General features: G+C 36.7%; 2 protein-coding genes and 1 non-coding gene across 4 annotated transcripts in view; 2 read left to right on the top strand and 1 right to left on the bottom strand.

Moving 5' to 3' along the window:
* Kiaa1328 (KIAA1328 ortholog) overlaps positions 1-18,160 on the bottom strand; it is a 189,554-nt gene extending 171,394 nt beyond the window's left edge. The window contains exons 1-4 of the mRNA XM_048363542.1: positions 17,871-18,160; positions 10,603-10,638; positions 9,391-9,530; positions 4,802-4,896 (exon numbers count right to left, since the gene is read on the bottom strand). Of these exons, the coding sequence (XP_048219499.1) occupies positions 4,802-4,896; positions 9,391-9,530; positions 10,603-10,638; positions 17,871-17,928 (329 nt within the window). The 5' untranslated portion in view covers positions 17,929-18,160. The remainder of the gene's footprint in view (positions 1-4,801; positions 4,897-9,390; positions 9,531-10,602; positions 10,639-17,870) is intronic.
* LOC125364335 lies at positions 15,565-15,626 on the top strand. The gene has a single exon (XR_007213491.1). It is a non-coding gene; the product is annotated as a U7 small nuclear RNA (small nuclear RNA).
* A 122-nt stretch (positions 18,161-18,282) lies between the features above and the next one.
* Positions 18,283-19,069, top strand: part of Tpgs2 (tubulin polyglutamylase complex subunit 2) — a 39,060-nt gene continuing 38,273 nt past the window's right edge. For both annotated transcript variants that reach the window (XM_048363544.1, XM_048363543.1), the window contains exon 1: positions 18,283-18,407. In XM_048363544.1, the coding sequence (XP_048219501.1) occupies positions 18,326-18,407 (82 nt within the window). In that variant the 5' untranslated portion in view covers positions 18,283-18,325. The remainder of the gene's footprint in view (positions 18,408-19,069) is intronic.

Genomic DNA, 19,069 nt, shown 5'->3' with positions numbered 1-19,069 from the left:
AAGGAATAAGTATAAAATAACAATCTACTCATTTTTTTTTTTTTTTGGCCAGTCCTGGGCCTTGGACTCAGGGCCTGAGCACTGTCCCTGGCTTCTTCCCGCTCAAGGCTAGCACTCTGCCACTTGAACCACAGCGCCGCTTCTGGCCGTTTTCTGTATATGTGGTGCTGGGGAATCGAACCTAGGGCCTCGTGTATCCGAGGCAGGCACTCTTGCCACTAGGCTATATCCCCAGCCCCACAATCTACTCATTTTTACAATAAAAAACTAATGGTGCTACTCTATTTTTCTGAGAAATACCAAATTGAAATAGGAAACTGTCCTTTGGGGGAAAAATGACAGCATCTGGGCCTGCAATTTAAATGAGTTAGTGCACTAGTATTCTCTGAGAATGATGCATTCTTTGATAGGAGGGGCATTCACAGGACATCAAACAGTAGAGATTTTGTTCAGGCCTCTTAAAACACAGCCCTTATGCATACAACACTGAAATTGTTGACAAGATTATTTTAAAATGTTAAAACTTGTTTTCTGTAAACATCAAGTCTGCAGTAGAGTTTATATATTAGCCCAAGAAACCCCCCTTGCCCATTGTTGAAAGTCTCAGTAACAAATGCAAATATAGATTTTTTTTAGTTTTTATTTTTGCCAGTTCTGGGGCTTAGACTCAGGGTCTGAGCAATGTCCCTGGCTTATTTTGCTCAAGGCTAGCACTCTGCCACTTGAGCCACAGCGCCACTTCTGGCCGTTTTCTATATATGTGGTGCTGGGGAATCAAACCCAGTGCTTCATGTATAGGAGGCGAGCCCTCTTGCCACTAGGCCATATTCTCAGCCCCAAATGCATATATAGAGAACTGTCACAATCTTTCAGCATAAACTGTAATATTTCACAAGCCATTCATCTTTCAAATACTCATAAATGACACTGCTTTTCCAATCAATATGAAAAAGTCATTAATTATATTGCTTAAGACTTTGTGATGTCACTTAATAAAGCAACTTCAACAAAAAGATTTTCTTCTCCTAGTACTTCCTAGAAAGATCAATCAGCATCCCTCTTAGCCTTGCAATGTAAATTAATTCTAGACACCTTAGGGAAATAACTTTATTTCCTTGAATCTCATCTGTTATCATTCCCTTAAACAAGTTAAATAATTCACATTCTACTAATTCATCTTATTGTATCTATTATCCATGAGCCTGTAAATTTTGATTTGCATTGGTATACTATTCTTTCATTAGTATAGTAAACCCAAGTGAAAATGATCACTAGGAATATATAGATTTTTAAGAAGGCCTTCAGAGACTAGCTCATACACAAAATTTTAAAATCTATTTATTTTCTTGTCTAAAAGTACAATTCTCACTGGCTAACATTCAAGTAAGTATACTATGCATAAGAAATGTTTTTAATATTTTATGTACTTGGTCTAACCAATAAGTGTTTCTCTTTCTAATTTTCCCTGAAATAATGCAGTATATTTACATAAGAACTGAAATTTGTCAAGTATACTTGAGTGCATCACAGGAATATATAAGTTTTTTAAATTTTCTGACATTTTTCCCCATTTGGTTTGACCTTTAACACAACCAGACATGTAACATCCTATTCTTCTCACAATTGTCTTTTACTACTTGATTTTATTTGTAACCTATTATTTCAGTACTAAACTTTGTTTATATCTTTTATTCACACTTATTTTTTCAATTAGAATCATTAACATATCTTTTAGGTATCTTTCTCATGGTTACCATCAATAACAATATTAAGTAAAGAGGATCTAACAAATATAGGTAAGCCATTTGTAATTGGGACATTTACAGTTTCCCCACATAATACTGCTTAGAACCAGATCCCACTTTCCTCTTTTTTTTTAAATAAAGATGTTGCTATTCTAATGAAGTTTAAACCTCAAAGGCACTATTAGCAAAAAGCTATAGTTAGCACTTTGCATTTTTATTGCATGTTACTCTATAACTGAAAAAATGTGCTATTTGTTCTGTATGATATGCTGATGGTTACTGAACATTATTTTCTTCTGAAAAGATGCTTCCCAATGGCCAATAGTGGATGCCAAGCATGCTAAATGACTTTTCTCCTGAAATACTACAGTGGATTTGCATAAGAAGTGAGATGCTTTAAGTATACTACACTTGAATGTCATGGACGTATATGTTTTCTAAATCTCCTGACACTTTTCTTCATTTGGTTTGGTCTTTTACACAACTAAATCACAGTACTTCATAGCTATTATTATTTCTGAAAAGATATGAAGAAAATTGGATTGGAAGTGTCACTCAAGTGGTAACATGCCAGTCCTTTTAAACTTTTAAAAGGAAACTTGAAAAACTTTTCAGCTTCCTAATCATTTTCTATTAATACTTCATAATTATCCTCCATTAACCAAATTTCTAGTGATTAAGAAAAGTATACCAGGCAAGGCAAGCAGAACACAAAGCAGCAAGCAGTTTATCTTATTTTCTATGACATGGATTTGTAAAGCAAAGAATACGAATATAAAACAGTGTTTATTCACAAACACTGAACTACATCTAAATGTCCCTTTCTCGAATAGAACATGTTTTATCTCTTCAAAGTGAAATTTAATCTTTCATTTCCAAGGAAGGAAGGAATGGAAAGAGGGAGGGAGGAAAGGGAAGGAGGTGAAGGAGGGAAGGAGGGAAGGAGGGAGGGAGGAAAGGAAGGAAGGAAGGAAGGAAGGAGGGAAGGAGGGAGGGAGGAAAGGAAGGAAGGAAGGAAGGAAGGAAGAAAGGAAGGAAGGAAGGAAGGAGAGATGTGGGGAAGGAGAGATGTGGGAGAGGGGAAAGGGAAAAGGAGAAGAGGGGAGGGAAAAAGAATAGCCAAAAGAAAGAAATAGCCAAAAGAAACAAACAGACATTGTACTAAAGAAGATAGAGAAGATAATAGCACATGATCTAATGTCCAACATCAATGATCGATCATCCGAAAAACACTAATCAAAGGCAAAATAAGCTATTATTAACATGGACATTGCTAAAATTAAAAGTATAGAATTTTTTTAAACTAGAATGTAGAGATCCTAGATTTCTTGCACAGCTGGCAGGAATATGAAATGATACAAACATTCTGGAAAGAAGTTTTTTTTTTGTTGTTATTTTTTGCCAGTCCTGGGGCTTAGACTCAGGGCCTGAGCACTGTCCCTGGCTTCTTTTTTTTTTTTGCCAAGGCTAGCACTCTGCCACTTGAGCCACAGCGCCACTTCTGGCTATTTTTTGTATATGTGGTGCTGGGGAATTGAACCCAGCGCTTCATGTATAGGAGGCAAGCACTCTTGCCACTAGGCCATATTCCCAGCCCTGGGAAGTAGTTTCTTAACAAAACTAAGCAGGCATGACATTTCACACAAAAACATATATTTGAATATTTATAGTAGCCTGCATGTTTTTACAGTCATAAACTAGAAAACACAAATGTTCTTTAGCAGATGAAATTATAAACTGTGACATCTCTATGGAGATGCCACATAGAATACTACTCAGCAATAAAAAGGAACAAACTTCTGAAATATGCAACCACTTGGATGAGTCTAGAGAGAATTATGTTGAGTGAATAAAAGCCAGTCTCAAAAAATGGCATGTTACATGATCCCATTTATATTGCTTTCTTGAATGACAAAATTTTAGAGACAGAGAACAGTTTAGTGCAGCATGGGATTAGGAATGAGGAAAGTAGCTATGTTTGGAATCTTAACTATGATGATTATACACAAATTCATACATGTGAAAATTTGTACCAAAATAAATATATACACAACAAATACATGTAGGTAATCTCTGTATATAATTGATAAACTCTGTCAATGTCAATACCCTGGCTGTGATACTGTATCATAATTAACCAAAATATTACCACTGGGGAAAAATGGATAAAGAGTACCTTAAACCTCTCTCCTGCATTAGTCCTAACAGCTATAAATGAATCTACACTTATTTCAAAATAAAAAGGCTTTAATTTTATTTTTAATAAAATGGAAAAGGTATTTTACTACTTCTCTTTGTTGCTGTGGATTAGAATAAAAGAAATATTAATGAGTTTGATACTGATTAAAATAATGAAATAAATATCAAATGGGGTAGAAAGAATTCATTTTTAAATAATAGCAATTAATTAATGCAAACAAATATGTCAACTATAAAGTTACCATTAAAATATGATTGTAATAGTTATTGCAAGCACAGTAAATATGGCAGTAAATAATAATTTGAAAGTGAACAGTATATTTGAATACTTCCAATGAATCTACCCAAAATATTTGCTATGGCTATTTATTATCTACCTAATTCACAAAATTGAACTCAGGGCTTAGTGCTTGCTTAATTGCTTACTTGGTTATTCAATCTATTCAATCTATTATTTGATCCATGCCTCTAGCTTTGCCTTTTGCTGGCTTTGAATTCCCTGATCCTCCAGATCTCAGCCTCTAGAGTAGCTAGGATTACAGGCCTGAGCCAGCAGCACCCACAGCTCCCAAAGGCCTATTTATTAAAAGTTTGGTTAAAGTTTGGTTCCTAGTCCACAGAACTATTGGAAACTAATGGTATTTCTAAGAAACTGGAATGAGTGGAATTTCCTTCCACAAGGTCATTGGAGTGAGTGCTGTAATGATAGCCTTTTTGTGGGCCAAAAGCCTTGTTGTTGGTAAATCTGCTTTTGTAAAATCAATGGCATACCGACTTTAAAACATATTAGTAATTTTCTGTTCTCAAGAGTTGTACCTGTAATATAAGAACACATTTCATATACATCTTTGTCTTACCTGGCCAGTTCTTTAATCAAGTTTGCGATGCGTCTTTTGTCTTCCAGACATAAATCCTTTAATGATGCACTCTTTGTTCCTTCGTTGCCGAAATTCTAAAACACAAGCATGCTGTTTTTAACTTTTACTAAAAATAACTTTTAAGTCTTTTTGAGAACCCTATTAAAATAAGTGGGGGTGGGGGGCAGTTGGTGCATGGCTCACATTTGTAATCTTAGCTACTTCAGAGGCAGAGATCAGGAAAATCATGGTTTGAGACCAGGCGGGCAAAAGTTAGCTGAGACCTCATTTTAACAAAAAATGTTGGATATGGTGGTATAGGCCTGCAATTTTATCTTTGTTAGAGGTATAAGCAGGAGGATCATAGGCCAAAGATGGACCAAGCAATAAATGCAGACCCTATCTGAAATATAGCTAAAGTAGAAAAGAGCTGAGGGCACAGCTAAAAGTTGTACAGTACTTGCTTAGTAAGCACCAGGTTCTGAATTCAATCTGCGGTACCAACAATAAATAAGTAAATAAGCATAGAAAATAAGATTTCTTTGATATCTTTTATCTGGTACAACACTGCCAGTTTCATTAAACGTACTGTGAACTCAAAACAGCCTATGGAACTTATAGTGAACTAAAAGACAATACAGAATTTACACAGAAAAACACACATAACTTCAAAACTGAAGATGTTTCTGCTAAAGTACTAAAAAAATATCATGGAAACTTTTCCTTTGTGAATGTCAGAATATGGTATGATCCTAAATGGAAGAAACTAAAAGCCTGTTCACACTGTAGTTCCAACGCTTTTTTTTTTTAAGTGTCTAGGGGCTCGAACTCAGCCTCTAGGTTCTGTCCTTGAGCTTTTGTGCTCAAGGCTAGTTGCACTACCACCTGAGCCACAAGTCCACTTCCAGCTTTTTGGTGGTTAACTAGAGATAAGAGTCTCACAACTTTTCTGCCTGAGATAGTTTCAAACTGTGATCCTCAGATCTCAGCCCCCTAACTAGCTAGGGATACAGGTATAGACCACTTGAGCCAGGCTACTTTTTAAGGGTATACAAAGGCTACTAGAAAAGGTACTAGGTCACTAATAAGCTACTGAGCATTCAAATTATGCTAAGGTTCATTCTGAAGGGTACTTGAACAAAGAAAGAATAACTGTTACAACATTTGTATTTAGTGTTTACTACATACCAAGAATATTTTCAGTATTTCATACTTATCATCCCACTTTATTTTCATAACCATTAGGCAAGTATTATTCCTGTTCTACTTTAAAAGTACATCTATTGTCCAGAGTTTATAACTATTAAATAGCAGAACTGGGACTCAAACAGAGATTTCACAAGCTGTGTGCTTAAACTGTATACTGTCCTACCTTTTGTACTGTAAAAAATTCTTCACAGAAGTTATTCCAACTACTTCAGGTAACCCAAACAAACCAAGGATGAGTAAAATGAATCAATGAAATAGTGACCAGCAAAAGTTGGGGAAAGATTGGAAAGGAAAAGAAAACAGAAAAGGATAAAAAAAAGAGAATGGATTAAAGCAGTTCAGGTTCAGATGCTAGCAAAACGTTCACTTGGAAATGTATGTCTGTCTCAAGTCAGAGAAAGATTTAAGTCACTGTATTGGAATTTAGATGATTTATTTTCTCTAATACCAATAGATTTACAGTGAGCATTAAAAATAGTTTTTAAAAATCAGCTAGAAATCAAAAAATTAGAATTAGATTTTAATTTTAATTAATCTTGTTTTAATTAACTTAAAACTGCATTTGTAAAGACAAGAGCAAAATAAAAAGCATACAGTAGTGCAGGCAAAAATCCTTTAAGAATACAGGATCAAGAAATAACCAAATAAACTAGGAAAAGGCAACATGGGATTTGGCAATAAAAGATACTATCTTCTATATCTATGATAATTGCAATCATGAAATGACATTTCAGTAATGGTAAAGTGAATGAAACATAAAAGAGAAGAAACCCATGCACATAGCTAAAAATTTTAACAGCCACTCTTAACAGAAAAATACCTGAAAAACACAAATGTCAATCATAGTAGCAAAAGTATGGCCTATTGTACAATAAAATTCTATATTTTGTTATGCTCATGATTTTCATTTTTATAAACTCATTCTCTGGACTCTGTTTTAGAATGCTAAAGATAGGATGAGACTCATTTCCTTTGCCATGTGACTGTTGATAAAACCACATGGAGACCAGAGACTGTTAGAGGGAGGAAAAAAATTTCCTTATATTTGCTTTCAGTTAGTGGCAATGTCCCCTGCATCTCAGTTACTCTTAAAAGAACAGCTGATGTTGACATACTGATTTAAGAAAATAGTTGCTTTCTTTGCAATTACTTGTAGCATTATAAGAACCAACTTCCATCAGGCCTTTGGGGAACAACAAACTAGTTAGGCTGGAGTCCTGTCACCAGAAGTCCAAGTTGCACCATTAAGATTCTAAAGTCTTAGTAATTCCAACTTGTTCTGCTTGTTCATACACCTTTAGACTTAGTAATTGTTTCTTGCAGTTAATGCTTTCATAACACTTTACTGTTTCCTTGTTGCCTTTTTGGTTTTCTAATATCTAGTTAACAATTTTTTATATACAGCATAAAAAAACTCACAATAACTTAGAATAGAAATAATATAAAATTATATAAAGTTTCAAACATACATAAAACTAAATGTTGTTTAAAAACAAAAATGTATTTTGCTCAGACAGGGCTTGGTAAACTACAGCTGCCAGAACAATTTGGCCCAATGCTTGTTTTGTCATAAAAGTTTATTAGAATATAATCAAGCTTATTCATTTCCTATCTCTCTTTTCATACTAAAGGGGTAAAGATGAGCAGTTGGAACACCCTTTCTCTAGCAAAGGCTAGAGTTTCCTATCTTGTCCTTTGTAAAAGTTTGTTTATACTCAATTTAGAAAAACAAGTGAATAAACAAAATTCAGGATACAGTTTAGCAAAGAAGATATAAGGGAAGGGCACATCTCTACAGTCTGACTGGCTAGCATATAATAGAACCATTGTAATTTAGTAAAGCATGGAGCTAGTATCTCATGATATAATGCCAGCTACTTGGAAGACAGAGATTCTGAAGATTGTGGTTTGAGTCTAGCTCAGGCAAAAAGTTCATAAAACTCGACCTCAACCAACAGCTGGGTGCAGAGACACATGTCTACATCCAGCTATGTAGGAAGCTGAGAGCAGAAGGATTACAGTTCCAAGCCAGTCCAGGCAGAAAAGTTCATGAAACCCCATTTCAAGAGAAAAGGGTAAAAGCAGTGGTACATGCCTGCCATCCCATATACAGCAGGAAGTAGAAGTAGGATGACTGTAGTTTAGACTATCCTAGGCAAAAAGCAAGGCCCTACTTCAAAAATAACCAGAGCAAAAAGGGCTGATGACACGATTCTCATGACAAAGTATCTGCCTAACAAGCACAAAGTTCTGAGTTCAAATCCCAATCCCACAAAAAACAAGACAGACACAAATGTTGATGACAATGTGGAGAATTGGAAACCTCTAACTTTGCTAGTAGAAATGCAATGTGGTATAATCACAATACAAGATAGCTTGGTATTTTGTCAGAGGTTAAATATATGACTACTACATGAATCATTAAATCTAAATATATTCCCAATAGAACTGAAAACATATATCCACACAAAAATGTGTATGTTCATAGCAACATTATGTATAATGTTCCTCTTTAAAGGATCAGTATAAATGTCCATTAACTGGTATATGGATAAACAAATGTGAATTCAGCTATAAAAAGGAATTAAGTAATGATACATAATACAATATAGATGAACCTTGAAATCATCATCAGAGCTAAACCCTGTAGACTATTAAATATGACTATCAGTAACAAAATAGATGTTAGAATTGTCTTCAAGAATATAAATTGATTGCAAAACGTTTTCTATAAAAAGTCCAACAGAAAATGTTTTAGGCATGTAAGTATAGCCTTTTATGGTTTTGATTCATATGAATTTGTTACTTTAGGGATGAATCGTTTTATATTAGAATTATGGTTTATCAAAGGAAATTAGTCTTCATTGTCATCATCAATTTGAATTTCTACTATTTCTACTATTTCTACTATTACATAAAATACACATCATTTGAGATATATTAAAGATACTAAAGGTGGTTGAGAATATAGTCATAAAATTTAATGTATAAGCTACAAAATTAAGAAAACTGAGGGGAGGGTAAGCGTAGAAAGGGGTGAGGAAAAATGATGGAGTGACATTGATCCAGATGCTTTGTATTCATAAGCTGATTCGCTGAATGGTAACATTTGTACAACTACTTAAAGATAATAAAAAGAATAAAAAAAACAAAATCATATTAAGATGATAATTTTCTCAGTAAAGGTTTAATGCATGTATATACTTTGTGGCAAACTCTCATCTGTATTTTATACTCATACTTAGCACTATCAAAGGATCCCAGAAGTTTCTGAATCTTCTAAGAATGTTTAATATGTCACTTTATTATTTTAAAAATAATCATTATGCTTATTTGTTCAGCACTTATAAAAACTAATGAATTAAAAAAAATTCTCTGACCTGTTCACCTACTGCATCTCCAGCACCTCTTAAAGACTCCATACAGATTGAAGCATTAGTCATTCTGGAAGTCTTAACTTTAACATCAGCTTTTGGACTTGGCTTGTATTTTGATCTGCTATTTCCTTCTGTAGAAATTCCTATGGATTTGTATTAAACAAGATTTTAAAGTTATGCCTTCTCTTTCTCTTAAACCCCCTTCCACTCCCATCAAAAATCTTCCTTGGTTTCTTCTATTTTATGGAATTTGATAGGAAAAATGCTTATTTTAATGCTTTATCCTAAAACTCTTTTAAAATATAATGAATCACAAAAATGTTTTAAATACTTTAAGTATACAACTAAAAATGTAAAAGACACCATGAAGACTTATAAGTCATATATATGTCACATATCAAAGCAATGAATTACAACATACCATACAACTTGGATGAAATCAGACACTCTTCCCCTAAGGTATCTTCAATGATTTCATTTTACTACTCATCTAATAAGTAACAAACATTAAAGAGCTCTTGTCCCTCCCCTTTCTGTATCTCTGTCTCTGCTGTCTGTCTCTCTCTTAACTTTCTTCATGCTGGTTCCTGGACGTGAACTCAGGTCTCTGGGTGCTGTCCTTGAACTTCTTTTTGCTCAAGCCTAGCATTCTACCACTTAAACCACGGTTCCATTTTCAGATCTTAATTTTTTTTTTCTTTGTTTGATAGTTTATTGGAGAGGAGTCTCAAGGACTTTCCTGCCTGGTCTGGCTTCAAATCATAATCCTCACATCTCAGTCTCCTGAGTAGCTAGGATTACAGGAGTAAATTAATGGCACCCAGCTAAAGTCTTCACTCTTTACTCTGGGATATTAAATTCAGGTTCTAGTCGTTTAAAAAACTTAAAAAATCTCTTTGGGTGGGCATAATCCTCTCTACGGAAGGCCTGAAGAAGACAAAAAGGCTGATGAATAATGAACTCATAAAAAAAAATCTTTCCCTTAATACATGAAACATTCTAGAAGTTAAATGATGACTTGCCTAGTCAGTCCATAAGATGAGCCAGTATTTGAAACCTTAAGACAATCTGATCAAATATTCAAAAATATTTTAACTTCTGAACTAGTTTCAAAAAAACAATTTTATGTTCTGTTGGACTGTTCTAATGTTTCATTTCCTCCTAGCACTCAAGAGGCAAAGGACACTTACTAAATTTTAACACAGAAAGTCATACCTGGAACATATACTACTGATTGTTCTTCATCAGAAACTATGAAGAAGGACGTGAAGGAAAATAACATGTCAATATCCAAATGATACTCTTGTTATTTGTGACTGTGATAATTCTTCATCATTTTGACTTGGTATTTATAACCTACTTTTAAAAACAAAACTAGAAAGCAAAGAGACTGAATTCAATGTAGCAAGATCAATACTCTGTGATGGTTCATCTTTAGATAATCAAAACTATACGTTTCATAAAAATTTTGGAAAGCATTTAACCATGACAGACAAGTTATTTTAGGCATGAAGGGTATAAATAATTTCAAGATAGGCTTTGCCTTTAAAGAACAAACACTGTTTGGGGGCAAACTAATTATGCAAATACAAAGACAATATTTATTCTTCAGCAGTGCATTCATGAAATGTCTCAAGAAGCCCTATTATTGAAAATGCAGACAAAATGTAAATACAAAGAAAAAAGTATTTTAAGTTTTATAAGAAGAAATTTAGAAAGGCTAAGATCTTAGATTGCTACAGAAAGAACCAACATAAGAAAGCCTTCTTTTTATAAATCAAATAAGGTAAAGTATGTCTAAATCAATTATGCTTACTTTGTAACCTAGAGCACATGCAGGCAAGACGCATTTATTTAAGTTTTTTCCCAAATAATCTAGAAAAATATTAAAGTTTTCTCTTCTTTCATAAAATGTTTTCTAAGAGTTCTACACAAAGTCATTATGTTCACCATTCTGGGATAAGTCAAAGTAGATTTAATATTTTAAAAGTCACTATATTTCATCTCAATTTCAACCTTGGTAGTGAAGTCTTTCCAGGGAACACTGACCACAAAAAGCTAGAATCATATGAAAATAGTAGGAATTCAGGTGGTGTTGTTTCTGAGCTAATAGTTGGTATTTTACAACTCACTGCAGCAGCTGATGCTGATAACAAGGTTCTTCACATTTTCTTCATTTAATTGAATATGTTTGTATTATCTGTAAAGAGTTGCCTCTACAAAGAGTTATCTACAAAGGAGTTGCCACTTAACAAAGCAGTTTATGAATACAGTATTATGATCGATGTAACCCTTTCAACATTCTCACCTATCCTTTCCAATGCTCACTTTTCTTAATTTTGTAGGATATGTATTGAATTTTTTTTGCCATAAACAAAGCAGCTTACGTATACAATGCATCTTTATATGTGTCACCTACTTCAACATCTTCACCACACTTTGACCCACCCTTCCCTAATTTTTCTTAATTTTATGGTATTGAAAAAGAATTGACTATATTTTCCCCACTTCCCCCTTTCATTTGTTTGTCCCCCTCTCCTTGCCCCCTAACTTGAAAGTACCCATTTCCTGATACACATCTTGTTGGGCTTTGACTTAATCTTTCTGAAGAATTATACTAATATGAGCTCTCCTTAGAGTCTATTATACGACAGTTAACTCATTTGTAACCATTTGCATACCACCCAGTATGTTTCCTTTTAGATTTATAAACACATTCTAGCTATTACAAATGAGGGAAATCTTGAAACCTGTGTTCCTCTGAGTCTGGCATACTTCACATACTTTTTTCTACTTCCTTATGAAGGGTACAGTATCATTCTTACTAATGGATGAGTAAAATTTCATTATATATTATACATATATACATATTATATATGTATAAATTATGTATATATGTATATACCACATTTTTGATCCATTCATCTACTAAGGGGCATCTGGAATGATTCCTTATCTTGGTTATGGTAACTAGTACCACAATAAACATGGTTGTGCTGGTGCCATTATTGTTAGCGTTGTTGTGCTCTACTGGATAAATGCCCAAGGGTGGAATTACTCATAAGGTAGCCATATATTTCAATTCCCAAATCAGCAATAAAACTTAAGGAAGTTTTAGGAGGCAAATAAAGTAAACAAAAATAGCAGAATTACCATTCTAAAGAAACCAAGAGCAATAGGGAAGTAGAGAATTTCCAAATTCACCAACACCCAATCTTAAAATAGTCCTAGGAAATGAAATTATGCAGGCTCCTCAATAAAAAAAATAAGATTTCATTCTTTTATATCCTTTCGGACTAGTATAAGGCCTTATACTCTCACTCTATATACAGGCACTCTATAAATGTCTATTTGTTGTTTGGAATGTATTTGAAAAAATAATGCAGGAGAAAATTCAACACAATGTTGCAAAGATATGTTCTCTATCACAGTGTTTTTGAAGAATCCTTTTTTTCTTTTTAGCTCTCAGACTGGCACTCAAGCTCCACTGGCTAGCAATCTACCAACTGAGCCACACCTCCAATCCCGTGTTGTTTCTTTTTTCTTTTCTTTTTATAAATAAGAATTCTCAGTGTATTCTCCAAAGGTGACCTATGGAAAGCCTAACATAATAGAAAGCATTTACAAAGGAGCACAGTCACACTCCCAGCAGGAAATCAGGCTCACTCCAGTGGAGACTTGGAAGTCCACCCAGCTACACTTTGATTTAAAAGCACAATCAAATACTTCTCACTGCTTTTCTCTGTCCTCAAACCTAACACAAATTCTATCTTCCTTACTCTCAGCTGGTAATTTTGCTTGTCCTGCCTCCTTTCTGCCCCTCTTTCCTTTTTTATTTGATGGTTTATTTACAGTAATAGGGACTGAATCCAGGGCACTGTTCTTCCTCTACCATTGAGGTACATCCCTAGCTCAACAAATTGTAAAGACCTGTCTTATGCAGCTATCAACATTATCTAACTACCTGTCCTTTACCTGTGCCTACTCTATTTTCCCTTTTTGCTACAGATAAACTGTCATGTTCCTGTCTAAAGCCAATGCAGTCCCTTTTCATACAAACATATATATACATACATACACACACCTCAATTCTTTTTTAGCAGAAGATATTTCTAATATTATCATCATTTCTCTGGAGTCAATCATTTTTCCTATTAAACTTTCTCCCTTAGCTCTCAAACATAATAATGCATTTTTTGAGGGTAGAAAATTCTCTGAACCTATATTCTTCTAAGCCACTAATAGAGTATTATGTTCCCACTATAGCAAAACTTCTCAAAAGAGCCATTCACTGTCTCCCATTCCTCTCTTCTCCATCAGTCTTAAGCCTGCTCCAATCAAGCTTCTGACTTTATTAACAGAACTTTTGAAACGTTTTAATGCCCTGTATTAATAAATCAAATCATCAGCTTCTAGGCATTTTTGTATTTGACCTATTGATAATATTTGACATAAATGGAAATTCTCTAAATAAAGCACCTTTTTTGCTTAGCTACAAAGACACCACATACTTATAATTTTCCTCAAACTATTCTAGTAATTCCTGCTTGAATTTCTTTCCAACACTCATAAGGCTGATTCCTTGAGCTTTGCTCTACATAGTCATCTTCTTGATGATCATATTTACTTCTCAGGTTTTTAAATACCAGTAAGTTGAATTCTGTTAAAATTGTCTTGAGAAGAAGTCTATTAACCTGACACTGTCACTTAGCATCATAAAAGATATCTCAAAAACAGGAATAGTGGCTCATGCCTGCCCATGTATTCAAGCTACATGAGAGACAGAGTTTGGAGGATTGAGATTAAAAACAAATCTGCGCAAAATTGAGACCTTATCTAAAAAATAAACCAAATGGACTAGAAGTAGGAATGAAATGATGAGTGTTTCTCTAGCAAGCATGAGGTCTTGAGTTCAAACTCTAGTACAGCCAGACAAAGAAAAATGTCAATTCAACTGAACACCTCCGTGGGGGGGGGGGGGGAAGGGAAAGGGGGAGGAAGGAGAGGGGTATGAGGGACAAGGTAACAAACTGTACAAGAAATGTATCCAGTGCCTAATGTATGAAACTGTAACCTTTCTGTACATCAGTTTGATGATAAAAATTTGAAAAAAAAAAAGAAAAATGTCAATTCAACTGTCCAAAACCAAAGTCTTAACAGTTTATCTTAAAATCTGTTCCTACCATAGCCTTTCCAATTTCACTAAAATGATAATTCTATCTTCCTGTTTCTTGTCACATCTCACATTCCAAAAATTTTGTTGGCACAACCTTCAAATCAAACCTAATGTCCAAAGGCTTCTCACTAACATCATCATTTCAATCAGCATCAGTTCCTCTCATAACTGTTCTTGTTTCTATTTGTAACTCCTCAATAGTCTATTTTTCACATAGTGGTCAGAAAGAACATTTTAGCGATGTCACAGTCGGAGTAAAGGCCAAAATATTTACAAGGGCCTACAATGCTTAAGATCTGATCCCTCTACGCTTGTACCTCTGATCTCATTTCTGGTAAGGAAATTTCCCCTCACTCATTCTTGGCTTAAATTGTTAATGGGCAAGCTCCTGCCTCAGAATTTTTGGATGTATGATTTATTCTATGTTGTTAGCTCTTTTCTATATTTTCACATTTCACTTCCATATCCCTTTGGTTATGTATCAATTGTTAAATGAAACCCTCATTTCTTAACCATGTAGGTACTTAAAATTGCAAAATTCTCTTCCTGTAAACCATCTACTTCCTCGTCATTTGCCCCATCCTGATATATTTTTCTCTATAGTATCTAAAATTGTTAGACATGCAAGGTATTTATTCAGGGCTTTTACCTCACTAAAATGTAAGTGCCAAAAGGATGACCATTTTTACCTCTGATATTCAATTTTGCATCTCCAACCATAAAAGAATGCCTAGTTCAAAGTAAATCATCTATGAAAAAATGAAACTGATTTTTAATTTTATGAGATTATGGACCAATAATTTTCAGTGTTCTTTTTCATTCAAAATACATTCTAAAATCTATTCCAGACATAGCCACAGCAATCTTTGTCAAACAGGAAAAACCTCTAAATAAACTACCTTCAATAAATATTTTTTAAATAAGAGAATGCTGAAAATTGCTTCAATCTACCTTATCCTAATAATACATAGTCTCATTATTTTAAAAACTCAAACATTTATAATTGTTATACCTCTTTTAAAATTTGTCCAGCAGGTTTTCTGGCATTTGCTAGAAAATTCCTTGAAAAATCACCTTGTTATAAAGAATTTCCCAACAAATGTGTGTTATATGGAGAGGTCAAAGAGATATAACACATACTGAATGTATATTGGACCTACTTTAGGTTAAATATGCAACATTATTTCTACCATGACTTGTTTCATAGAAGTGCCCCCAACAAGACAAATACAGCATGTTATAAACATCTTTAATGCTGATACCAATCAAAATCCCAGGAATTCAATTAGTAATTAGAAACTCAGAGCAAAAGTAGTCAAGAGGAAGAAACACCTTAAGAAAACAAGCTGAGTACTACTCACTCTCGAATTTTTTTTAATCAACAACCAGATATACATGTATATATAATTATTAACCACAGATATTTTGAGGTACTAAATTATTTTTTACATCAGCACAAAGTCTTCAACTATTTTTATCCCAAAACTTAATTCCAGAAAAAAATATCTATCTACCATAATGTTCTGACTAGGTCCCTTCTAATTCATATTTATTAATATTACTAATATTATTCATGATATCTGATTTTGGTGAATTTAAGCCATCAAATTTGGATCTTACAGGAAAAATAACTACTCCAGAGATTACTAAGGATTATAATGATGGAGGAGAGCAATTTACAACTAAATGGTTCTATTTTCTTAGGAGATTTAACCCACCAAAAATGACTGTGTGGCATATTCATCTTTACAGATTTTTAAGACATATCTTGCGCAAAATGGCATTACTAAGTCAGACTGCAGAGAAGATGTATAACTCACAAGACTAATAGGAAAAAAAAAGACATTCAGATAATCTGCCTTCTCATGAGGGAAATTTCTAGAACTAAGAAATTTTCCAACCACATCTCTATCTTTGTAGAAGAATTGGAATTTCTTTCAATAGGGTATAAAGAATATCATACCATACATATTTGACTTTTTCCTATTGAATTAGGGAGTATTTACTACTTGTACATGAATAAGAATGATGTAACTACATGAATACAGGTGCTGCTAAAACCAACAACATGGATTTGTTCATGGGCTCGTTAATGAACTTACTCAGTCTCACTGTAATTGAATGTCAACTCCCTATCATACAATATTTACATCGGACATTATCGTAAATTATTATAAGCTACTATCTTTAAATGTCTCCTTTGTCTCAAAATCCTATCAGTGTAGAGGCAGTGTTTCATAGGGATTCAACCCAATTTCCTGATTTCCTAATTCAGCCCAATTGTTCCCAATACATATATGCTCATCCCTACTGATAGGCAAAAGGAATATTATTTCATTTGCACAGTACACCAATGTGCTTTCATTCACAGTGTATGTACAAATCTTCAGTTATTTCTTACCAACGTATCGGAGACAAGTGGTAATACTAAACACTCAGTGGCACAGAATGCAAAAAAAGTCGTCTTTGCATACATGGCTCTGTATGCTGTCCAAACATTTATTCTGACAAAGGCAACAATGCCATCACCAGTCCTAGCTAGCAGTCAAGCAATTAACACTGATTGAATTCTGTCTTCCAAGTAATCTTCCTCTAGTGAACAAGAACATTACCAGGACAAAAGTGTAGGCTCTTAAAGCCCACTAGATCAAGGGAAATAATCATTGAGTTATAAACACCAGATTCTGCGCCAGAAGTAATAGCATGGGGCTAGATCGCGCTTCTCTACCCCCCAAACTTTCTGTCAGTGGTGACCCACAGTCTACAGGTTGAGTCAACACCAGTTCCAGGCAGGATGATTCACACTGTATTCCCTAACTAGCACCCACCGAACTCAGAACGCGTGCCAGAAAAACCCAAGCTCCACCTTCCCTAAAGACCCAGTGTGAAAATGCATCACTGAAGGGTCCTCCAAGTCCAACAAGGTCCTCACAACGCTCCCAAGGGCACCGACTAAGGCTAATTCTCAGTCTTCCAGTCCGGCCAACACCCGGCTCTTCCTCCGCCCCAAGCTCACGCCTCACCCTGTGCCGGCCCGGGGTCCCCACGGGAGGGTCGCCCCCAGACTTGGGCCCCTGCTCTTGGCCCTCACCACGCTAGGTTGAGGGCCCAGAGCACAGCGCCCCACAGCTGGAATTCTCGCCAGGAGATGCGAATACCCAACATCTACACAACGGTGGACACCGCACATCCCCGTCCCCGGGGTCAGCCCCGCTCTCCTCCCGTCCATCCTGGTCCACACGACCGCCCACCCCTCGCCGCCCCCGGAGAGGGCGCCGGCGCCCCCTGCCAGTCGGGCAAAGGATACTGTCGCGACTCCAGAATGCCGCGGCACCCGGGCGGGAGGGGCCCGCCACGTCCGCCATCTTGAAACAACCGCCACTCGGGGCGCCGCGCAGGGATCGCCACGCCCCTAGCTTCAGGCTCGGACCCCATTGGCCGTCTGGAGCAGAGGCCCGCCCTCGCTTACGCGTCCGGCCGCGGCGGGGCGAGAGGGTCCGGTGGGAGGCCAAGCCGGGTCGCGGAGGTGTGGTGTGTAGTAGAGACCCGGGCAGTAGGAACGGGCGCCTCACCTGACTGCCGCCGCCCGACCAGCCCAGTGCCCCCATCCTCACCCAACCCAGCCCTCAGGCCCGAAGAACTACAACTCCCAGCATGCCTTGAGCCCGACGGTCCGAGACGCTGAGACGCTTCTCCAGTCTCCCTCCGGGCCGGCTTTTCTCACGGGTCCTCCCGGCCGCGCGTGCAACTGGGCCTCGAGCCATGGAGGACGCGTCGCCTCTGCTGCTGAACAACAGCAAGCCACACCTGGAGAAGCTGACCCTGGGCGTCACCCGCATCCTGGGTGAGTGGAGGTGTGCCAGGACGGGGGAGGTCGGGACGAGGTGCCCGGGACGCTGGACCCCTGGATACCACCGGGCGCCGCTACTGTGACTTGGTGGTTGAATGGGAAAAGAAGGGCAGCCAGGTGCGTGACCCGGCGGGGAAAGGGTTTGCCTGTGAGCGTGTTCCGAGGCCGGGCTGGAAAGCCTGAAGGGTCCTCTCGCCCACCCTACTTTCCCGGGCCCGAAAGGACCAGGAGATGCTTGCAATGGGAAAGATAGCCAACACCTGGCTCTCCAAAGAGGTGTTTGGGTCCCCTCGCCCACCCTGCCTTCCTGGGCCCGAAAGGACCAGCGGGTGCCTGCAAAGGGGAGATAGCCGAAGTGGCGTTAACAGCCACGGCAGTAGTCTTGAAACCCTGGGGTAAGAGAATGAGCTGGGTAATTGTTGCCTGTCTCCCAGGACTACCTGCAGTGATCCAAAGGGATCAGAGCTTGCACTGCCCAATGCCTTAAGAGTTTTTCTTCAACCATCCGTTTAGTTAGTGATGTTATACTACTACATTGGACTTGAGATGAAAAAGACAATTGTGAAGGGCGGGGGGGGGGCGGGGGGAACTAAGTCCCTAGCATCCTGCAGAGAGAGGTCAAAGATGACCAGCCTTTCTGGAAAGTTAAGGAACAT

Source organism: Perognathus longimembris, chromosome 15 (assembly GCF_023159225.1).
Source record: "Perognathus longimembris pacificus isolate PPM17 chromosome 15, ASM2315922v1, whole genome shotgun sequence".
Lineage (NCBI taxonomy): Eukaryota > Metazoa > Chordata > Mammalia > Rodentia > Heteromyidae > Perognathus > Perognathus longimembris.
The sequence above is the reverse complement of the archived record's forward strand: the minus strand, read 5'-3'. Positions and strand labels throughout refer to the sequence as shown.